The 24,647-nt window shown below is 37.0% G+C and overlaps 1 protein-coding gene across 2 annotated transcripts in view; it reads left to right on the top strand.

Annotated features, from left to right (window-relative positions):
- The window catches only part of ACBD6 (acyl-CoA binding domain containing 6), a 230,342-nt gene that overhangs the window by 90,912 nt on the left and 114,783 nt on the right, over positions 1-24,647 (top strand). For both annotated transcript variants that reach the window (XM_036855805.1, XM_036855815.1), the window contains exons 5-6: positions 1,878-1,983; positions 24,479-24,568. In XM_036855805.1, coding sequence (XP_036711700.1) covers positions 1,878-1,983; positions 24,479-24,568 — 196 coding nt within the window. The remainder of the gene's footprint in view (positions 1-1,877; positions 1,984-24,478; positions 24,569-24,647) is intronic.

The raw sequence follows: 24,647 nt of genomic DNA, 5'->3' as shown, positions 1-24,647 counted from the left end.
GTGAATAGTGTATTTTTTATTATGACTTAAAATGATGCAATACTTTCTCTCACAGTTGAAGTTTCTGCCTCTTGAATTAGAGGGGTCTCTGTTATTGTATTGAAGGACAATAGGTCCCTCTCTTTCCCAAGTCAGAATGCTGAATGCACTTTTTCATAGAAAGTATTTTTTGTGATAGTTAAATATAGCTAAAATACTATTATATGCAGCCTTAATTTAAAAAATCAGACTTCTCCTTTCAGGGGTTTTGGCCTCAGACTTGACTATTTTCTTCCAGAATAAGTGATCTGGAAAAGCATTTTCTCTTTTGCAAATGAACATTTTCAAGAGACCCTATTTTTTTTTAAAACATGATTTTTTTCCTGGAAACTTAGCTCATTTTCTCCAGCTTGAAGCAGGCTGTTTCTCCTCTGTATTCTGATAGGCCTTTTTAAAGATCCAATTTTACCTTATGTTAATGGTATATAGATTTTTATCATCTCAGCCATACTGTACATGTATTGAATGCAAAGTTCCTTGCTTATCCTTATCATCTCTTATCAACAGAATCTTGTCCAGTGCCTTGCATGTAGTAGGTGCTCAATTAAATACATGACATGCATAAGGAAGGCTTAGACTGTTAATGTCAAAGTAGTGTGTTTTAAGTTAATCACCTCTGAGTAGAAATAACTTTTTATAGGGTATAAGGTATTGGCTTTTAAGATAGAAGGACTCCTGTGGTCAGATGCTTTTTTTCTGATGAATGGAAGCTATGACCTTATAGGTTGTAGAACATACTAGTTATAATGTTTGAAACTCAAATTGCATTATTTTATCCCTGTTTAGAAAATGTAGAACAGTTTCATTATTAATATTCCAAATTACTGATCTTTTGGGAGTCACAGATCCTTTTGAGAACCTCATTGAAGCTACCTCCCCCTTCCCCACCTACCCACTGCCAACACAGTCAGAAAAATGCATTATGCATTTGCACGGATAATTCTGTATACTATTTTAGAGAACTCATAGGCCTCATGTTAAGAACTTCTGCTTTAGATTCTGGAAGAGACTACAGCTTACTAATTGAGATGTAGCTTGATATAATAGAAAAATGGACTATATGCAAAATCAGTTGATCTGAGTCCTTGATAAATGTGATGCCATTTGACAGGTCATATAACCTCTCCTTACCTGTTTCTTTATCTGTGAAGTGAAGCAGCTGTTGGATAAGATTAAGTGAATTAGTACATTGATATGCCTAGAATAGTGCTGAGTACATACTGTGCTTCCCAGTCTTTATTTTTATTATCTCATGAAGGACTTCTGAATTTTGTGATGCTCTAATTATCTTTCCCTTAAGAAAATTACTTTGGTGTGTGTGTATATATGTTCGTGTGTGTGTGTAATTTCTTAAAAACTTGTATAGCAACCAACTTATCATTCTTTTATTCTGTAAGAGAAGTAGTAAGCTATGTCCTGATCTTTTGCTCCCTCTATGATCTTTTGCTACCTCTATACAGGCAATAGTAAATGACCTTCTCACTTCAGTGCTACAATTGAAAATTCTGAGTCAGAGGATATATGTGCCTGTCAGTGTATAAAAGTAACTGGGGAGAAAAAGAGCACTGAGAAAATCTACTCAAGATGTTATATTAGTGTACTAGTGTAACTTGTTAAAGCAGATGAAGCTCTTCTCTATAATTATAGTTGCTAGGAACTTTAGTCTTTTCAGAGATTGGATGTATTACGTCTTACTGAAAATCCACTATTGTTCATGTAAAATTCTTTATAAAAACAGATTCCACTAATGTTTGCAGCAAACAGATTGTATTAAAAATATGTAACTTTTATGTATTACCTAGTAAGACAAACACTATTTTTTTTTTTACTCTAATTAGGGAAGAAGACAAAAACATATTTGATTACTGCAGGGAAAACAACATTGACCATATAACCAAAGTCTTCAAATCAAAAAACGTGGATGTGAATATGAAAGATGAAGAGGTATGAAAAACATGCCCTGTTAATTATTTTCTTATGCTTTGTTGTTCTGCCCCAGTGCCTTTTTTCTACACAGCAGGCCTCTGAACTACAACTCAAACCACATTATGGTTAAGAGTATATCAGAATATCTAAATGAGATGGTGTCACCCAGTTAAGATACTTTCTGTGTCTGTATCCATCATATTTCTGTCCATTATAGAAGTTACTAGCTGAAACTTGCAGCAGGAAAATAAGTTACATTTGTTCATGTTAAAGGGAGAGACTATTAACATATTTATGTAAAATCTATAGGTAATATAAAAATATTTATAAATAGCTTTAGTATCTTCTATCATTATACCTGAAACAAGTATATTGTCCTTTGCCCAGTAACTGTATTTCTAGAAAACTGTCAAAATTTTGGTAAATCCAATCATTTAAATGCAGGCCCGCTATTTAAAGGGATCCTATACTAAATTATTCTGTAAAATATGTTACTTATTAATTTATTTATTTTGTGAATAAAACTGTTCACATATTGAGCTTAAACTGTCCCTGAATTATAGTTGTTTAAAAAGGAGCAAAATTTACTAATCACTTTTAATCATTTTTCTCATTCTTTGATAATGCAGTGAAGATGATCAAAATGACCAGAAGGTGGCAATTGTTAGGAAGAGGACATGCAGTGATCATAGATGAGGCGTAGAGTAAATGATCAACTTCTGTATTAATTGAGGGCTCTCTATACAGGTTAGCCCTTAATATTATCTCACTTTTAGGCAGCATCTTTCCTGTAATATATTTTTAGTGACATCTGGAACTGAAAATGTAAGACTGTAATTCTACAGTAAAGTTTGTTCTCCTATAGATAATGAAAGGAGTCAAGAAAGATGTCGCTAGAGAAAAGTGGAAGCCAGATTGTGAAACAGTAACACCGGCTCTTCTGATTCCCACTTGGGTTCTTTTTTTGCCTTTCAGGATCAGAATACATTTTATTTTAGTCAGTCAGGCACGATTGCTTCCCTTGATTTTATTGTTGTTTTTAATGTTTGTGCTCATGAGTTAAGATTTTTATGAAGTTAATACATGTGGATAGTTCAAAGGAAATCAAATAGTACTATAAGTCTTACAACAAAAAATGTACTCCCGTATCTGCATCCTTCTCACATTTGATTCTAGCTCCCTTGAGGCAAAAACTTTCAGTGTTTTTAGTTGTTTCTTTTGCAATTTACCTACATAATTCTAAATAATATACTTGTATCTCTTGATTTTCCAAGTCTAAACATTATTGATTTTCTTCTATGTTATATTAGGATTTAGCTCTTTTACTCATCTTCCCCCTCTCTCTCCCCACCCTCTTAACATAGTTATATCACAATTTTTAGTGTCAGTTTTCTGATTGCATCTCTATTATATCAGTGTTTTTATTATAATTACAAATTATACTATAATTAATAATGTAATATAGTCAATTATGATTATAATATAACTATATTATTATGACTATGTAAATATTGTTTGTTGCTGAGCTATGGACTGTATTATGTGTATTAGTCAGCTTTTGCTGTAGCAGAAACAAAACAAGCAAAACCCCAAACTTCAGTGGCTAACAACATTTATTTCTTGCTCATATCGAAAGCCTTGGAACCAGTTGAGACTCTGCTGGCTTCTACTAGCCTTGTTTGTGCTCAGTTCATCTTGATTTCATATGTCTTCTCATTCTGAGATCTAATCCCAATGGATAGACCCTATATGGGGCAGACAGTAAAGGCAGACAGAACCAGACCCCACAAATACATTTAAAGCTTTCCTTGGATGTAGCATGTGTCACATCTACTCACATTCCTTTGTCTAAAACAAGTCACAAGGCCAAGCCCCAGGTCACTATAGTAGGAAGTCTGCTCTGATTACAGGGAAGCAAGGCAAGGGTGGAAAGGGAATGAATAAATTATATAATTATGAATAATGCAATTTACATACCATGGTACAACATTTTGTTTTTCTTAAGGTTAATAATGGCCTCTTTTTTTTTTTTTTTTCTTGGTCTTCTATGTTCTTATTGCAATTCTTTCCTCAAATTGCCCAGTAGAGGTCTTCTCTGTGCAGTCAAGCACATCAGGTAATCAATCCCATGTTTTTTAAAGCAGTATCCCTCTGGAACCCTCCTTCCTTCTTCATCTCTAAACTGGACTGGTTGTTCTCTAGGCCTCTCGCATAGATGTCATTCTGGGATTATGCTTTACCACTGTCTTTGGAATTCTCTTCCCCTTTTTCCTGGATTTTTCTGTTTTCTGGATCCCAGGTCTTCATCTTTTATTGTTTACTTCTCTGTTTTGATGGAGTGTCTCGTCCACTAGCGTCCTCTTTTATTTATTTCCTGGTTTTGAAGGAGCATTTCCTTTAGTAGCTTCCTGGGTAAATGTTTTGAGATCTTCCTTGTTGAAAATGTTTTTCTATCAGAGCTCTTGGTGTATTCCATATGCTCAGTAAAGATTTGATGAATTATGAGTGAATGAATGAATAAGCAGAAGCAGCATAGTATAATGGTGATGAGCTGGACTACCTGGGTCTAAGTGCTAGCACTGTCACTTCCTAGCTGTATGACCTTTGTCAAGTTCATTCTGTCTCAGGTTCCTAATGTGTAAAATGGGAATAAGTACCTGTGTCAGAATTGTTTTGAGTATTATATACAAGGCACTCAAACAGTACCTGAAACACACATGCCAAGCACTCAAATGTTAGCTGTCTTGATCATCCTTAGTGAATAATATGAATGAAGGATGATGTTATAATGAAGAAATGAAGAAACCACAACTTTTTTTTTGTAAAGACTTAATTTTTTTTTTTTTTAAGAACAGAGCAGTTTTAGGTTTTATAATAAATTTGAGAGGAGGGTACAGAGATTTCCCATATGACCCAACATTATTAACATGGTACTTTTTTTTTTTAAACCAAGGATGAACCTACAGTGATATATCATTACCATCCAAAGTCCATAATTTACTTTAGGGTTCCTCTTGGTGTTGTATATTCTATGTATTTGGACAAATGTATAATGAAATATTCATCATTACAGTATCATACAGACTCTTTTCACTGCCCTAAAAATCCTGTGTGCTCTGAATATTCATATCCCCCGCTACCCTGGCAACCACTGATCTTTTGGTTGTCTCCATAGTTTTGCCTTTTCCAGAAGGCCATATAGTTGGAATCGCGCAGTATGTAGACTTTTCAGATTGGCTTCTTTCACTTAGTAATGTGCATTTGAGTTTCCTCCATATCTTCTGATGGCTTGAGAGCTCATTTCCTTTCAGCACCGAATAATACTCCATTGTTTAGACGTACCACAGTTTATTTATCCGTTCACCTCCTGAGGACTTTTCTTGGTTGCCTCTGAGTTTTGGCAATTATGAATAAAGCTGCTATAAACATCCATGGGCACGTTTTGTGTAGACGTAAGTTTTCAGTTCCTTTGGGTAAATAACAGGGAGTACAATTTGTAGATGATATGGTAAGAGTATGTTTAGTTTATTAAGAAACCACCAAATTGTCTTCCAAAATGGCTGTGCCATCTTGTATTCCTACCATCCATGAATGATGCTCTTTTGTTAGGTATATACACGTTAAGAATTGTTACATCTTGGGGCTTCCCTGGTGGCGCAGTGGTTGAGAATCTGCCTGCTAATGCAGGGGACACGGGTTCGAGCCCTGGTCTGGGAAGATCCCACATGCCACGGAGCAGCTGGGCCCGTGAGCCACAACTACTGAGCCTGCGCGTCTGGAGCCTGTGCCCCGCAACGGGAGGGGCCGCGATAGTGAAAGGCCCGCGCATCGCGATGAAGAGCGGTCCCCGCACCGCGATGAAGAGTGGCCCCCACTTGCCTCAACTAGAGAAAGCCCTCGCATGAACCGAAGACCCAACACAGCCAAAAATAAAGTAAAATAAATAAATAAAGTAGCTATAAAAAAGAAAAGTGCTTTAAAAAAAAAAAAAAAAAAGAATTGTTACATCTTCTTGGAGAATTGACCTCTTTATCATTATGTAATACCCTTCTTTATCCCTCATAACTTTACTTACTTTGAAGTTTGCTCTGACTGAAATTAATATAGCTAATCCTGTTTTCCTATTGTGTGTTAGCATGGTATTTTTTTCTCCGTCCATTTACTTTTAATCTATATGTGCCTATATATTTCAAGTAGGTTCTTATAGACAGCATATTGTTGGGTTGTGTTTTTGATCCACTCTGACAATCTGTCTTTTAATCGGTACACTTAGGCCATTGACATTCAGAGTGATTACTGATATACTTGGATTAATATTTACCATATTTGTTACTGTTTTCTATATGTTGCCCTTGTTCTTTGTTCCTGTTTTTGTCTTCCACTCTTTTCCTGCCTTTTGTGGTTTTAATTGAGCATTTAATATGATTCCATTTTCTTTCCTTTCTTAGCATATCAGTTATGCTTTTTTTGACCTTTTATAGTGGTTGTCCTAGAGTTTGCAGTATACATTTATAACTAATCTAAGTCCACTTTCAAATAACATGATACCATCATGGGTAGTGTTAGTGCCTTATAAAAACAAAATATTCCTAATTCCTCCCTCCTGTCCCTTGTATCATTGCTGTCACTCATTTCACTTACATAGAAGCATGCATAAGTATGTATATATGTGTGTTTGTGTATTTGTACACACATAAGATATATATATGATACATAAGCATGTATAATCAAATACATTGTTGCTATTATTTTGAACAAACTGTTAGATCAATTAAGAGTAAGAAAAATAAAAGTTTTTATAGTACCTTCACTATTCCTTCTTTGATGCTCCTTCTTTCTTTATGTAGATCAGTTTCTGACCTACATTATTTTCCTTCTCTCTAAAGAATTTCTTTTAACATTTCTTGCAAGGGAGGTGTATTGGCAACAGATTTCCTCAATATTTGTTTGAGAAAGTCTTTATTTCTCCTTCACTTTTGAAGGATAATTTCTCAGGATACAGAATTCTAGGTTAGCAGGGGTTTTTCCTCAACAGTTTAAATATGTCACTCCACTCTCTTCGCGCTTGCATGGTTTCTGAGGAGAAGTCTGATGTAATTCTTATCTTTGTTTCTCTATAAGCGATGTGTTTTTTTTCCTCCGGCTTCTTTCAGGATTTTTCTTTATCTTTAATTTGCTGTAATTTGAAAATGATATGCCTAGTGTAGTTTTTGAAGCATTTATTTTGCTTGGTATTCTCTGAGCTTCCTGGATCTGTGGCTTGGTGTCTAGCATTAATTTGAGGAAATTCAGTCATTGTTTCAGGTATTCTTCTGTTCCTTTCTCTGTTTCTTCTCCTTCTGGTATCCCCATTATGCATACATTGTATCTTTTGTATTTGTCCCATAGCCCTTGGATACTCTGTTCTGGGTTTTCTTTCTTTCTTTTTTTTTTAAACATCTTTATTGAAGTATAATTGCTTTACAATGGTGTGTTAGTTTCTGCTTTATAACAAAGTGAATCAGTTATACATATACATATGTTCCCATATCTCTTCCCTCTTGCATCTCCCTCCCTCCCACCCTCCCCATCCCACCCCTCTAGGTGGTCACAAAGCACCGAGCTGATCTCCCTGTGCTATGCGGCTGCTTCCCACTAGCTATCTATTTTACATTTGGTAGTGTATATATGTCCATGACACTCTCTCACCCTGTCACATCTCACCCCTCCCCCTCCCCATATCCTCAAGTCCATTCTGTAGTAGGTCTGTGTCTTTATTCCCGTCTTGCCACTAGGTTCTTCATGGCCTTTTTTTTTTTTTTCCTTAGATTCCATATATATGTGTTAGCATACTGTATTTGTTTTTCTCTTTCTGACTTACTTCACTCTGTATGACAGACTCTAACTCCATCCACCTCATTACAAATACCTCCATTTCATTTCTTTTTATGGCTGAGTAATAGTCCATTGTATATATGTGCCACATCTTCTTTATCCATTCATCCGATGATGGACACTTAGGTTGCTTCCATGTCCTGGCTATTGTAAATAGAGCTGCAGTGAACATTTTGGTACATGACTCTTTTTGAACTATGGTTTTCTCAGGGTATATGCCCAGTAGTGGGATTGCTGGGTCGTATGGTAGTTCTATTTTTAGTTTTTTAAGGAACCTCCATACTGTTCTCCATAGTGGCTGTATCAATTTACATTCCCACCAACAGTGCAAGAGTGTTCCCTTTCCTCCACACCCTCTCCAGCATTTATTGTTTCTAGATTTTTTGATGATGGCCATTCTGATCGGTGTGAGATGATATCTCATTGTAGTTTTGATTTGCATTTCTCTAATGATTAATGATGTTGAGCATTCTTTCATGTGTCTGTTGGCAATCTGCATATCTTCTTTGGAGAAATGTCTATTTAGGTCTTCTGCCCATTTTTGGATTGGGTTGTTTGTTTTATTGATATTGAGCTGCATGAGCTGCTTGTAAATCTTGGAGATTAATCCTTTGTCAGTTGCTTCGTTTGCAGATATTTTCTCCCATTCTGATGGTTGTCTTTTGGTCTTGTTTATGGTTTCCTTTGCTGTGAAAAAGCTTTTAAGTTTCATTAGGTCCCATTTGTTTATTTGTGTTTTTATTTCCATTTCTCTAGGAGCTGGGTCAAAAAGAATCTTGCTGTGATGTATGTCATAGAATGTTCTGCCTATGTTTTCCTCTAAGAGTTTGATAGTGTCTGGCCTTACACTTAGATCTTTAATCCATTTTGAGTTTATTTTTGTGCATGGTGTCAGGGAGTGTTCTGATTTCATACTTTTACATGTATCTGTCCAATTTTCCCAGCACCACTTATTGAAGAGGCTGTCTTTTCTCCACTGTATATGCTTGCCTCCTTTATCAAAGATAAGGTGACCATATGTGTGTGGGTTTATCTCTGGGCTTTCTATCCTGTTCCATTGATCTATATTTCTGTTTTTGTGCCAGTACCAAACTGTCTTGATTACTGTAGCTTTGTAATATAGTCTGAAGTCAGGGAGCCTGATTCCCCCAGCTCCATTTTTCGTTCTCAAGATTGCTTTGGCTATTCGGGGTCTTTTGTGTTTCCATACAAATTGTGACATTTTTTGTTCTAGTTCTGTGAAAAATGCCAGTGGTAGTTTGATAGGGATTGCATTGAATCTGTAGATTGCTTTGGGTAGTAGAGTCATTTTCACAATGTTGATTCTTCCAATCCAAGAACATGGTATATCTCTCCATCTGTTGGTAGCATCTTTAATTTCTTTCATCAGTGTCTTATAATTTTCTGCATACAGGTCTTTTGTCTCCTTAGGTAGGTTTATTCCTAGATATTTTATTCTTTTTGTTGCAATGGTAAACGGGAGTGTTTTCTTAATTTCACTTTCAGATTTTTCGTCATTAGTGTATAGAAATGCAAGAGATTTCTGTGCATTAATTTTGTATCCTGCTACTTTACCAAATTCATTGATTAGCTCTAGGAGTTTTCTGGTAGCATCTTTAGGATTTTCTATGTATAGTATCATGTCATCTGCAAACAGTGACAGCTTTACTTCTTCTTTTCCGATTTGGATTCCTTTTATTTCTTTTTCTTCTCTGATTGCTGTGGCTAACACTTCCAAAACTATGTTGAATAATAGTGGTGAGAGTGGGCAACCTTGTCTTGTTCCTGATCTTAGTGGAAATGGTTTCAGTTTTTCACCATTGAGGACAATGTTGGCTGTGGGTTTGTCATATATGGCCTTTATTATGTTGAGGCAAGTTCCCTCTATGCCTACTTTCTGCCGGGCTTTTATCATAAATGGGTGTTGAATTTTGTTGAAAGCTTTCTCTGCATCTATTGAGATGATCATATGGTTTTTCTCCTTCAATTTGTTAATATGGTGTATCACATTGATTGATTTGCGTATATTGAAGAATCCTTGCATTCCTGGAATAAACCCCACTTGATCATGGTGTATGATCCTTTTAATGTGCTGTTGGATTCTGTTTGCTAGTATTTTGTTGAGGATTTTTGCATCTATGTTCATCAGTGATATTGGCCTGTAGTTTTCTTTCTTTGTGACATCTTTGTCTGGTTTTGGTATCAGGGTGATGGTGGCCTCGTAGAATGAGTTTGGGAGTGTTCCTCCCTCTGCAATATTTTGGAAGAGTTTGAGAAGGATAGGTGTTAGCTCTTCTCTAAATGTTTGATAGAATTCACCTGTGAAGCCATCTGGTCCTGGGCTTTTGTTTGTTGGAAGGTTTTTAATCACAGTTTCAATTTCAGTGCTTGTGATTGGTCTGTTCATATTTTCTATTTCTTCCTGGTTCAGTCTCGGCAGGTTGTGCATTTCTAAGAATCTGTCCATTTCTTCCAGGTTGTCCATTTTATTGGCATAGAGTTGCTTGTAGTAATCTCTCATGATCTTTTGTATTTCTGCAGTGTCAGTGGTTACTTCTCCTTTTTCATTTCTAATTCTATTGATTTGAGTCTTCTCCCTTTTTTTCTTGATGAGTCTGGCTAATGGTTTATCAATTTTGTTTATCTTCTCAAAGAACCAGCTTTTAGTTTCATTGATTTTTGCTACTGTTTCCTTCATTTCTTTTTCATTTATTTCTGACCTGATCTTTATGATTTCTTTCCTTCTGCTAGCTTTGGGGGTTTTTTGTTCTTCTTTCTCTAATTGCTTTAGGTGCAAGGTTAGGTTGTTTATTCGAGATGTTTCCTGTTTCTTGAGGTAGGCTTGTATTGCTATAAACTTCCCTCTTAGCACTGCTTTTGCTGCGTCCCATAGGTTTTGGGTCGTCGTGTCTCCATTGTCATTTGTTTCTAGGTATTTTTTGATTTCCCTTTTGATTTCTTCAGTGGTCACTTCGTTATTAAGTAGTGTATTGTGTAGCCTCCATGTGTTTGCTTTTCCTGTAATTGATATCTAGTCTCATAGCATTGTGGTCGGAAAAGATACTTGATACGATTTCAATTTTCTTAAATTTACCAAGGCTTGATTTGTGACCCAAGATATGATCTATCCTGGAGAATGTTCCATGAGCACTTGAGAAAAATGTGTATTCTGTTGTTTTTGGGTGGAATGTCCTATAAATATCAATTAAGTCCATCTTGTTTAATGTATCATTTAAAGCTTGTGTTTCCTTATTTATTTTCATTTTGGATGATCTGTCCATTGGTGAAAGTGGGGTGTTAAAGTCCCCTACTATGATTGTTTTGCTGTCGATTTCCCCTTTTATGGCTGTTAGTATTTGCCTTATGTATTGAGGTGCTCCTGTGCTGGGTGCATAAATATTTACAATTGTTATACCTTCCTCTTGGATCGATCCCTTGATCATTATATAGTGTCCTTCTTTGTCTCTTGTAATAGTCTTTATTTTAAAGTCTATTTTGTCTGATATGAGAATTGCTACTCCAGCTTTCTTTTGATTTCCATTTGCATGGAATATCTTTTTCCATCCCCTCACTTTCAGTCTGTATGTGTCTCTAGGTCTGAAGTGGGTCTCTTGTAGACAGCATATATATGGGTCTTGTTTTTGTATCCATTCAGCCAGTCTGTGTCTTTTGGTGGGAGCATTTAATCCATTTACATTCAAGGTAATTATCAATATGTATGTTCCTATTCCCATTTTCTTAAATGTTTTGGGTTTGTTATTGTAGGTGTTTACCTTCTCTTGTGTTTCTTGCCTAGAGAAGTTCCTGTAGCATTTGTTGTAAAGCTGGTTTGGTGGTGCTGAACTCTCTCAGCTTTTGCTTGTCTGTAAAGGTTTTAATTTCTCCATCACATCTGAATGAGATCCTTGCTGGGTAGAGTAACCTTGGTTGTAGGTTTTTCTCCTTCATCACTTTAAATATATCCTGCCACTCCCTTCTGGCTTGCAGAGTTTCTGCTGAAAGATCAGCTGTTAACCTTATGGGGATTCCCTTGTGTGTTATTTGTTGTTTTTCCCTTGCTGCTTTTAATATGTTTTCTTTATATTTAATTTTTGACAGTTTGATTAATATGTGTCTTGGCGTGTTTCTCCTTGGATTTATCCTGTATGGGACTCTCTGTGCTTCCAGGACTTGATTAACTATTTCCTTTCCCATATTAGGGAAGTTTTCAACTATAATCTCTTCAAATATTTTCTCCGTCCCTTTCTTTTTCTCTTCTTCTTCTGGGACCCCTATAATTCGAATGTTGGTGCGTTTAATGTTGTCCCAGAGGTCTCTGAGACTGTCCTCAGTTCTTTTCATTCTTTTTTCTTTATCCTGCTCTGCAGTAGTTATTTCCACCATTTTATCTTCCAGGTCACTTATCCGTTCTTCTGCCTCAGTTATTCTGCTGTTGATCCCATCTAGAGTATTTTTAATTTCATTTATTGTGTTTTTCATCGTTGCTTGGTTCCTCTTTAGTTCTTCTACGTCCTTGTTAAATGTTTCTTGCATTTTGTCTATTCTATTTCCAAGATTTTGGATCATCCTTACTATCATTATTCTGAATTCTTTTTCAGGTAGACTACCTATTTCCTCTTCATTTGTTAGGTCTGGTGTGTTTTGACCCTGCTCCTTCATCTGCTGTGTGTTTTTCTGTCGTCTCATTTTGCTTATCTTACTGTGTTTGGGGTCTCCTTTTCACAGGCTGCAGGTTCGTAGTTCCCGTTGTTTTTGGTATCTTTCCCCAGTGGCTAAGGTTGGTTCAGTGGGTTGTGTAGGCTTCCTGGTGGAGGGAACTAGTGCCTGAGTTCTGGTGGATGAGGCTGGATCTTGTCTTTCTGGTGGGCACGTCCACGTCTGGTGGTGTATTTTGGGGTGTCTGTGGCCTTATTATGATTTTAGGCAGCCTCTCTGCTAATGGATGGGGCTGTGTTCCTGTCTTGTTAGTTGTTTGGCATAGGGTGTCCAGCACTGTAACTTGCTGGTCGTTGAGTGAAGCTGGGTCTTGATGTTGAGGTGGAGATCTCTGAGAGATTTTTGCCGTTTGGTATTACGTGGAGCTGGGAGGTCTCTTGTGGACCAGTGTCCTGAAGCTGGGTCTCCCACCTCAGAGGCACAGCCCTGATGCCTGGCTGGAGCAGCAAGAGCCTTTCATCCACACGGCTCAGAGTAAAAGGGAGAAAAAATAGAAAGAAAGAAAGAAAGAAAGAAAGAGGATATAATATAGTGAAGTAAAATAAAGGTATTATAAAGCAAAGCTATACAGACAAAATCTCACCCAGAAGCATATACATATACACTCACAAAAAAAGGAAAAGGGGAAAAATTACTATATCCTGCTCCCAAAGTCCACCTCCTGAATTTGGGATGATTCGTTGTCTATTCAGGTATTCAACAGATGCAGGCACATCAAGTTGTTTGTGGAGTTTTAATCCGCTGCTTCTGAGGCTGCTGGGAGAGATTTCCCTTTCTCTTCTTTGTTCGCACAGCTCCCAGGGTTCAGCTTTGGATTTGAACCCGCCTCTGCGTGTAGGTCGCCTGAGGGCGTCTGTTCCCCGCCCAGACAGAACGGGGTTAAAGGAGCAGCTGCTTCTGGGGCTCTGGCTCACTCAGGCCGGGGGGAGGGAGGGGTACAGAGGAGGCGGGGCGAGCCTGCGGCGGCAGAGGCCAGCGTGACGTTGCACCAGCCTGAGGCACGCTGTGTGTTCTCCCAGGGAAGTTGTCCCTGGATCACGGGACCCTGGCAGTGGCGGGCTGCACCGGCTCCCGGGAGGGGCGGTGTGGAGAGTGACCTGTGCTCTCACACAGGCTTTTTGGTGGCGGCAGCAGCAGCCTTAGCGTCTCACGCCTGTCTCTGGGGCCTGCGCTGATCGCCGCAGCTCGCACCCGTCTCTGGAGTTTGTTTAGGCGGCGCTCTGAATCCCCTCTCCCTGCCCGCGGCGAAACAAAGAGGCAAGAAAAAGTCTCTTGCCTCTTCGGCAGCTGCAGACTTTTTCCCGGACTCCCTCCCAGCCAGCTGTGGTGCGCTAACCCCTTCAGGCTGTGTTCACGCCGCCAACCCCTGTCCTCTCCCTGCGATCCAACCGAAGCCCGAGCCTCAGCTCCCAGCCCCCGCCCGCCCCGGCGGGTGAGCAGACAAGCCTCTCAGGCTGGTGAGTGCTGCTCGGCACCGAGCCTCCGTGCGGGAATCTCTCTGCTTTGCCTTCCGCACCCCTGTGGCTGTGCTCTCCTCCGTGGCTCCGAAGCTCCCCCCTCCGCCACCCGCAGTCTCCGCCCGCGAAGGGGCTTCCTAGTGCGTAGAAACCTTTCCTCCTTCACGGCTCCCTCCCACTTGTGCAGGTCCCGTCCCTATTCTTTTGTCTCTGTTATTTCTTTTTTCTTTTGCCCTACCCAAGTACATGGGGAGTTTCTTGCCTTTTGGGAGGTCTGATGTTTTGTGCCAGCGTTCAGTGGGTGTTCTGTAGGAGCAGTTCCACGTGTAGATGTATTTCTACTGTATCTGTGGGAAGGAAGGTGATCTCCGCGTCTTACTCTTCCGCCACCTTCTCTCCGGCCCATAAACCAATTTTGTACGTAACAAAAGACAAAGGAAACCCCCCCAAAAGTTTTTACTTATGATTTCTCTTGGGTGAGGTACTAACCTGGGTTAAAAAGCAGCATTTTCAGAACAGTCTGAAGAAAGGCCTGATGTTCTAGGGGGCTGGGTAAAGGCAGAGCAACTCTCAGAGAGCAGGGGAAAGACTCTTTTTTTTTTTTTTTTTTTCCAGTATTTGTTCTCTTCACTTTTCAGTTTTTGAGGATTCTATTGATACATCTTCTAGCTCAGAGATTTTTTTTCTTCAGCCATGTCTGGTATACTAATAAGCCCATCACAGGCATTTTTAAAATTTCTGTTACAGTGGTTTTTTTATCTCTATCATTTCTTTTTGGTTATTAGGATTTCCATTTCTCTGCTTACATTGTCTATCTGTTCTTGCATGGTGCCTGCTTTATTCATTAGAGCCCTTAGCATATTAATCATAGTTGTTTTAAATTCTCAACCTGATAATTCCAACATCTCTGCCCTGTTTCATTCTGATGCTTACTCTGTTTCTTCAAATTGTGGATTTTTTGCCTTTTGCTTTATCTTGTAATTTTTACTGATAGCTGGATTTGATATACCAGATAAAAGGAACTGCTATAAATAGGCCCTTAGTAATGTGGTGGTGAGGTGTTGGGGAGATGGTCCTATGGTCCTATGATTAGGTCTCAGTTTTGTAGTGAGCCTATGCCTCTGGACTGGGAATCTCACAAATGTTTCTCATTTTTTTTTCCTCCCCCTTTAGATGGGACAGAATGGCTGGAGTAGACTGGAGTTGGGTATTTCCCTTCCCCCAGGTCAGTTAGGCTCTGATAATACCCCAACAGGTTAGGTGCTGGTTAACCAGTTTCCCCTGAAGGCAGGCGGTTTTGAGAACAACAGAGTGCTTTGGCATATTTCAGAATGGTTAATTTCCCCTCCCCCTGCCAGAAGCATGAGGGGATGTTTCTCTGACATTTATTGTGGGAACCTACTCAAGCTCCTAGAAGTAAATCTCACACTATTGGCGGGGGTGGGGATAGAGGGGTTGAGTAGATGCCCTTGGAGTTTTTTTAACCCTCAGAGTTGTCTGCACTGTGCCTTCCTCAATTCATTAATTACAGTCAGGTTTTCCTACCTGGCTCTGATTCCCCAGGTGGTTTCCACTTGTGAGGCTCTGCTCCAGGATGTCGAGTTCACCTATCTGTCTCTCTAGTCTCAGGGGCAGTGGTTTGCCCTGTGTCTTTCCCTTTCTTATGGATCTAAGAATTGTTGATTTTTCAGTCTCTTCAGCTTTCTTGTTTGTTGTTAGGACGGAGTGGCAACTTCCTAGCTCCTTATATATGGAACTGGAAACGAAAAGCCCACTTAACTTTACAACGTCACTTTTTCACTGGAAATAATTGTGTATGTACTATATTATCCCTGTTAGAATTCTCCATCTTTCAAATAATACTATTTTATACAGTGTGGGTTATAGTTTACAGAGTACTTTCCCCATATTTACAACTCTGTAAGGTACTTTCACTTATTACCGTGTTGTCTTCACAACAGCCCTGTAAGGTAGATGTTATCCTTATTTCACAGACAGGAGCTATTTCAGAGATGTACACGTTACTTGTTTGAATACATACAACTGCTAAGTGGAAATGCAGGACTGAGAGAGTGTTCTTTTCACCACTGGATTTAAGAAGGATAATCAATTTCCAGCCGACCCTGCTACTGTTGTGCTCTGATTTGCAACAATTTATTTTATAAAATAGTCAAATCCACCTGTGACCTCTGCAAGGATCATTGGGCAGCAATGTTAGGGATAAAATAAATGTCCAGAACTCAAATAGCTTACACCAAACACCATTTTTTTGTGAAAATAAAAGTAACACTTGTAAAATATCTTGCTTCTGTCATTTAGTGACTTTGATATAGTGCGGTTTCCCAGGTCTTCCAGTTTGTTACCCATGCAGCTACCTTTCCCCCAAGTCTGCCAGAACACTTGTGTTTCCATGAACAGATGAAGTGCTTACACATTCATAGACTGAGACACCCAGAATTCAGTTGGGTTCTCTCATTGCTCCAAGCAGATTTCTGCCCTTTCAGCCATGACAACTCAGGCTGGGCTCTGAATACTGATGGCAAGTCCTTTTATTATTAATCAGGGATTTGTATGAATTAATTTAAGAACGTGAGGGAGGTGGGAGCTTAAAATTAGAATCAAACTTGACATCCTAAATAAAATAAAGGGTACTGCTTCATGACACTTAAAGCTCTAGCAAATAAAACAACTTTGCAAGTTTTGATGATGGATTAAAAGTATATAATCTCAAAGTTAAGTTGCTAGCTAAATACTTTTAACCCCTTTATCAGAAAAAAGACATTTCCCTACTATAATAAGTTGGGTAACAATTACAATTTTGAAAGGACATCCAGGTCTTCTAGGTGTTTGTCTAATATTTGAACTTGAGTTATTTCACTGCTGATTGCCTAAGATTCTTTGGGATGGTATACGACTTTATTTAAAATGTTCATTCAGCAGATTCAGCCCAATTTCAGTCTTTCCCTGAGATGATTAAAAATTACATTTATTGCACTTAAAATTTTTTGTGAGCACATAGAGAAATTTAATTATAGTCATAACATGATAAGCCACATTTGCACTCCCACATATTGAAATAAACATAATTATTATATTGCCTAAAATGCTTAGATTTGAATCTATAGCTATCATAGCACATGAACATATATATATATATATAAAATGCCTTTTAAATAAAATATTCCTATTCTATAATGAAGTTATTTTATTATGCACAAATATAGTTCCTGGTATGTATCTTTTATTTAAGTTGTAATTGCTACAAATATAGTAAGGCATATATTTCTAATTTGAGAAAATTACGTGGTGTTTCCTACTGATACGGTAATTAGGATGCTGTCTACATTTCACGTAATAGAAAAAAGTTCTGTAGTTATACTTACTATTCAGGACGCTGTAGGTTCCAAGTTTATAGCATCATGGTGTTCTATGTACTCATTTTTTATTTAAGTTACAGCTTTTATTACATTTTTTAATCATTTGCAGAAATGTTTGGAAATTGAGGTGTAGATAATATGAAGAGAAATGTGAAGATCTAAAAGCTTATACATTTTTTAAAATGGTGCTTCAACTTTTATTTTTTGAGTCAGTTAATATAACTCTTCACACATGCCACATATTTATAGTTCTTCCAAGAAAATATCTTGGATGATTTAAATAATTTATAAAGTATGCTTAATATATGAACAGAATATTTCTTATCAATCATCAGGCACATATTATGTCTGCACAATTCTTGTCACACAATTTATTTTTCAGATCAGTGCCATATACAGTAGACACTGAATACATGCTTCTTAGTGATATTTAAATAATATTTTGTTTATTTCTAATTAATTTATTTTTGGCTGTGTTGGGTCTCGTTGCGGTGCGCGAGCTTCTCATTGTGGTGTCTTCTCTTGTTGTGGAGCACGGGTTCTAGATGCGTGGGCTTCAGTAGTTGTGGCACACAGGCTCAGTAGTTGGGGCACACGGGCTCTAGAGCGCAGGCTCAGTAGTTGTGGCTCACGGGCTTAGTTGCTCCGTGGCACGTGGGATCTTCCCAGACCAGGGCTCGAACTCATGTCCCCTGCATTGGCAGGCGGATTCTTAACCACTGCGCCACCAGGGAAGTCCCTTAAATAGTATTTTAAACTTTTACATTAATTTAAATTTGTTTTAGAACAAATGTAGCAATATAATAATATTTGAATGAATTAGATGACATTATTCCAGTGCAGCTATCATCACTCCCCCAAGAAGCATTCATACAATTCATTGGTTTTTCCATAGATTTTTGTCTAATACACTCAAAAATTCCTCTTTCATTGAGCTACTTCTTTAGTTAAGTTCTTTCTGTCCTTTTGAAGGTCTAATTTTATACCATTTTCCATATGTTTATTGATTCTTTCAAATACTTTGAAGAAGATCACCTTTCTCTTGACTCCATTCCTTTCTGTACTTGCTTTGTTTTAAACAATGGTTTCATGAGCAGTGATGGGGGGCCTCTGTGTTTTGTTTTGTTTTGTTTTTTTAAAATTTATTTATTTTTATTTATTTATGGCTGTGTTGGGTCTTCGTTTCTGTGCGAGGGCTTTCTCTAGTTGCGGCAAGTGGGGGCCACCCTTCACCGCGGTGCGCGGGCCTCTCACTATCGCGGCCTCTCTTATTGCGGAGTACAGGCTCCAGACGCGCAGACTCAGTAATTGTGGCTCACGGGCCTAGTTGCTCCGCGGCATGTGGGATCTTCCCAGACCAGGGCTCGAACCCGTGTTCCCTGCATTGGCAGGCAGACTCCCAACCACTGCGCCACCAGGGAAGCCCACTTGCTTTGTTTTAAATTTGTGGCTCATGTCAGAATACAGTTTACATGCTTTTGGCTTGAGAAACTGCTGCAAAATCTGGCAAAACTGACAGTACTAACCTAACAAAGAAGCAAAAGGTTTAAGAGGCAGAGTCAGTGTACTAAGGCTCAATTTATGCTTCTATTTAAGAAAGGAAGGAAAAAATGCATCCTCTTAAATAACTTTGTACACTTGAGTATATGTTAGTTCAGTTATGTAGTTGATTAATGTATTAATTTGAAGGAACTCTGTTTATTCACACTAATAATTGAGAAATGCATTCTAAACTGTCAAATTATGCTCATTTGTATTAATACAGGCAGCACCATTTAAAAATCAAGCCTATGGTAATACTTTACACCAAGAAACTCATACTTAATGCAAAATGAGAAAATAGTGAAAGTCATTTAAATCTTATGAGCTTTGGCAGCATACTTCTTTTTGATTTTTTTATCATGCTAAAATATACATAACAAAATTCACAGATTTAACCATTTTCAAGTGTACAGTTCTGTGTCATTAAGTACTTTTACATTGTTTAACCATCACCACCATTTATCTCCAGAACTTTTTCATCTTCCCCAACTGAAATTCTGGACCTATTAAACACTAACTCCTCATTCCTCCCCTTCCCACAGCCCCTGGCAGCCACCATTCTACTTTCTGTGTCTATGAATCTGACTCCTCTAGGTACTTCGTGTAAATGGAATCATACAATCATACACAAGCTCTCTTGAGACTGGCTTATTTCAGTTAGCATAATGTCTTCAAGGTTCGTCCATGTTATAACATGTCAAAGTTTCCTTCTTTTTTAAAATGAATGATATTTATATGTATATACTGCATTTTGTTTATTTAAATATCCATCTGTGGACAATTGGGTTGCTTTCATATTTTGGCTATTGTGAATAATGCGGCTGTGAATGTGGGTGTGCAAATTTTTGTTTGATTTTTTCCAACACTTTATTATGAAAATTTGTAAACATACAGGAAAGTTGAAAGAATTTTACAGTGAACATCTATATCCCTACCACTAGATTTTACCACTAGTTATTTTACTATGTTTGCTTTATCAATATCTAGCCGTTTCTCTATCCATCCATCAATTGATCTTATGTTTGATGCATTTCAGAGTATTTTATAGACAATAAATTTTCTTCTAAATGCTTCAGCATACATATCATTAACTAGAGTTCAGTATTAGTTTGGGTCTTCTTTTAAGGTAACATGTATATATACAATGAAATGCACAAATCTGAAGTGCACATTCAGTTAATTTTGACAAATGCACTTACCTGTGTAACTGAAACTCCTGTCAAGATATAGAACATTACTGTCACCCCAGAAGATTCCCTCATGCCCCATCCCAGGTGGTTCTTTCTCCTAATCGTACAAAGGTAACCACTGTTCTGATAATTCTTCTACCATAGATTGGTTTTGCCTGTTCTAGAACTTTATATAGATGGAATCATAATATGTACTTTTTTGTGTAAGGCTTCTTTCATTTAGCATAGTGTTTTTGAAGTTCATTGATATTGTCATATAGATCAGTATTTCCTTCCTTTATATTGCTGACTAATATTCCATTGTATGAATATGAATACATCATAGTGTATTTATCCATTATCTTCTGATGGACACCTGGCTACCTTATTATTATCAGTGGATTACTTATTACTTTATACAGGATGAAGTAATATCTCCCTTGCTTACTCCTTAACCCTTTAGTTACTAACATTATGGCTTAGTAAATGCTTATAAAGGGAGTTTCTAAAGTAGTGTATTTAAAATCCTTCTGAATTCCCTGATAGCTCAGCAATACCATTTCCTTTTACCTTAGATCTTAGCCAGTGAAGGAGATCAAGTATTCACTTATTTTAAATGTGTATTAGCTTCCATGCTAGCCACATCTTGAGATCATAAACTACCACCCAATCCTACTGCTGTCTGAGTTTTTGAAAGAACATTGTTGGTTCACTAATGAGGGGTGGGTGGAAGTAGGAGGCTTTGTGTAGTTTCTGGTGGTTGCAGGTGGGGGAGTTCTCACTGTAGCCAACTGCTACACTGGCAGCAGCAAAGGGTAGAAGATAGGGATAGGAGAGAGGAGGCAGAGACACTACAGGTTATTGGTAGCTGAAGTCAATCAATTGTAAATTGAAACCCAATTTTTTGGAGAGAGAAATTCAAGTCAACCTATTTGCAGTATTTCACTTAGTAATTAGACAGTACTATACCATACCATCTTTGATAGAATGGCAACTCTTAACAAATTTAAACATACCAACTTGGCCATGTTTTTGTCTACTGTATGTATGGTGTACATGCTTGTTTGTATCTGTTCTCAAAATACCCTAAGAACATCGAGTCATTTTATAATACCATCTCTTTTCATTTAATTTGTGATATCCAGGAGAAAATCTAATTTTTAAAAATTCTACATGGTTTAAGAACAAGTAACCAAGGATATCAAAGAAGCATATAAAATATTAAGACCCACTCTGTATTTTCCAGAAGGTATGAAAGTAATACCACTTAATAGGTTAGCTGCCACCCTGCACTTTCCAAGCACTTTAGAGTCATTCATCTGTCTGAGGTAATACGGTATTTGCACCCTTGGTTAACAGATGGGAACTCTTTCTTCCCCGCTGTGTTTTACTGTATTTGAATTCCAGAATTTATCCAGAGCTCTCCAAACAGTGCTTGTGGTCTTCTGCTGGCCTAACAAAGATTCCTTTTAATAATGGCTTTCCCCACAAATATCCCAAATAGTTCTACGATATTCTTTCAGAAGTTATTAAAACTAGAAGCAACAAACAAACAATTGCCAGCTTTTGTGGTAACAGTAAAAATAAATTTAACTTGAAAATTTGTAAGAGATTATATCATTCATAGAAGATAAAACAATTATATCTAAAAATAGGTAAAATATCTCATAAGTTTGTATAAAATCTTTAAGCAAATATAAATTTAATGTGCACCTAATTGATGGTTTTCCTTCTGGAAGAGAAATTATGGAATCCTGTATCTAAAATAATTTAATAAATTTAATAATCGCATTATATTGGTCCATATATGTTTATGGTTAACAAAGAGAAAGGAAAGAAACCACAGGTGTTTATTTACTGATTTTATCAGTAGGGGTTACGAAGATAGTATCTCTGCAAATTACTAATTACTGGTTATTTATTACTTGAACTAATAATCTCAAATTAGAGTATGTTTACAGGAACTCTACAATTTGAAAAAGTAAAGAGTTGTCACATTCAGATACCTGGTTGTGCTGATCTTTGTTCATTTAAATGCAGGATATTTGAAGGCAAAAATTCCAAAGCCTGATTTATTTTATCTATGCTTATTTACAAGTATGTTTAATCCTGCTCTTGTTTTTGAACTTCTTAATGCTGCATAAAAATATTAATCATTAGGTGGTCTTAATGTAGCTATCTTCAGCACTTCTGCAGAACGTCATTGTCAGAGAATTCATTCTAATTCAAGGTTAATTAGTGTACCATTAAAATAATGTGTTACAAAAATTAATTACATTGCAGGTCAGAAAACCTGTTAAAAAGCATAGTGTAAATGTCTGAGAGCACATCATCCTCCTTAAAACATTGCTATACAAGTGCCACCCTTCTAGAAAATATATCCAAAGTGAAAATCACTACTGAGGTCCAGTCATAGGTGTTTCCTCTAAAGTAAATTTTTGGCACCACATATGGGAAATTTAAAATATAACTCCCCATTAACAGTAAAATGCGTTGCTTGTCTGCTTTCCCACCGAAACAGCTAAGGATTTATAATTTAGCATTAGTCGATGTAACCCTGTTGGGTTAAACCTAAGGAGAAATCAGGAATCTGGTTGAGAAATAGAAATTATCTGTACATCTTGTAGTAAAAATACTAGATATATTAATATTATGTTTTCTTACTTAACTATTAGGTACTTCTGGTAGGTGCCCTGTGTAAGTCTATCAGACATCATTTTAACTATGTAGTAATTCTTGTTAATAATTTAACTTAATAGCCATAAAATGTACAGTTAAAATTAGAACTAAGAATGATACAGACTTTGACATTTTATCTGATTATTTTAATGTAAAAGCTGTGGAACAATTACATTGAACTATAAAATATTTTATACATTGGTATTAGTTCTGAGAGTCTAATTAGAATATCTGTTTATTCATATGGAGGGTTTTGAAATTAGTGCTCTAGTAACACTAAATCAGTACACATTAGAGCTGGAGAACATTTAACATAGGCAGCTCTATTCTCTACTCCACAATACATTTTTTACTTGGCTTTAAGAATTGTCTCCATTTAAAAAATTTTTTAGTGAGCTCTGAACAAACTAGTTTTGCTGTTACAATAAACTGTGAATGATTTGCCCACGTTTTAAAATTTTCTGCTTCCCTTCCTCTTTGGATTTTGTGTAAGCCTATTGAAAAACAGATATTCACAGGTAAGTAAAAATAAATTGAGCAAATGAAAGAAAAAGAAAAGGACAATTTGTAAGGAAGAAGTTGTATTACTTTTTTTGTTTGTTTGTTTCAAGAATAGTTCCTGGTTTAATTAGTTGAACTAATAGGTATGTGAAGAGAGTCTGAAAGGTGAAGTGTGTGAGTTTAGAAAAGCTTTCTTGAAAGGTGCTTTTTACTTTAAAGTCATCTTTGTCCCAGCTTATATCTGCTTAAATCTTTTCTAAAATGACATAAAGCAGGGATTTCAACTTAATTTGGAAAAACATTCCATTCTTTAAAAAATGACATCACTACCACCCTGAAAAAAGTAGTGTTAAGCCATACATCACTCATTTCTTCAGAAAAGCCCTTACCTTTGGGGGTTTTGTTTATTCTTTGGACCAAGTAGGCTCCTTTCATTAACTAAACCAGGATTTCTGACAGTGGAGAAAAGAATTAACACATTGAGAGTAACTGTTCATCCTTGGTAGACAACAGTTAAAATTAATGTTTCATATTTAGTACTTTTGTCTCCTAACAGTTAATATCTATTCTGTTTTACAAGTGGCTTTCACAGTCAACATTTGAAGATAAACACTAGCAGACTTTACTAATGTTTTGGGGATATTTCAGGGTGTAAATTTGGGATATGAAGGGGAAATGCTTAGTTTCAAAGTGATTAAATTTTCTTACATTTTAAGGAATAAACTTGAGGAAATTTAGATAAACTGCATTTAGATTATGATCTCTACCTAGGTTTAAGTACTCATTTTTTTTTTTATCCATAGGATTTTTTTCACTAGAAGTGGACATAATTTAAAACTATCTCTTACCTTTATAGAGTACTTTAAAATTTACAAAGCATTATTTTGTAACTCATTCATTCAACAAATGTTACTGGTATTATTGTTGTTAGTGTTACCCCCATGCTGTGGGTGAGGAAACTGTTCAGGCTGAAGAAAGTCACTGGGCTAGTACAGAACAGATTCCAGAAGTAGAACTCAGGATTTTCTATTGATTTCCAGTCTGCTGCTTTTCCCATAGAACATTTTATATCAATCATTCTTAGAATAGTTAACCTACATTTTTGCACATTACTTGCTGTCTTTCTTCAGACCTTATATCTTTTATATGGTCCCACAGCTGGATTAACAAATTCATTTATCTTTTTCTGTGTTTTTAGGGCAGAGCTCTACTCCATTGGGCTTGTGATCGAGGACATAAGGAACTAGTCACAGTCCTGCTACAACATAGGGCTGATATTAACTGTCAGGTAAGAGTGATGAAAAGGGAGCTTTTTTTAAAAAATTGGGGTAAAATCCACATAAAATAAAATTTACCATATTAACAAT

Source organism: Balaenoptera musculus, chromosome 1 (genome assembly GCF_009873245.2).
Source record: "Balaenoptera musculus isolate JJ_BM4_2016_0621 chromosome 1, mBalMus1.pri.v3, whole genome shotgun sequence".
Taxonomy (NCBI): domain Eukaryota; kingdom Metazoa; phylum Chordata; class Mammalia; order Artiodactyla; family Balaenopteridae; genus Balaenoptera; species Balaenoptera musculus.
The sequence above is the reverse complement of the archived record's forward strand: the minus strand, read 5'-3'. Positions and strand labels throughout refer to the sequence as shown.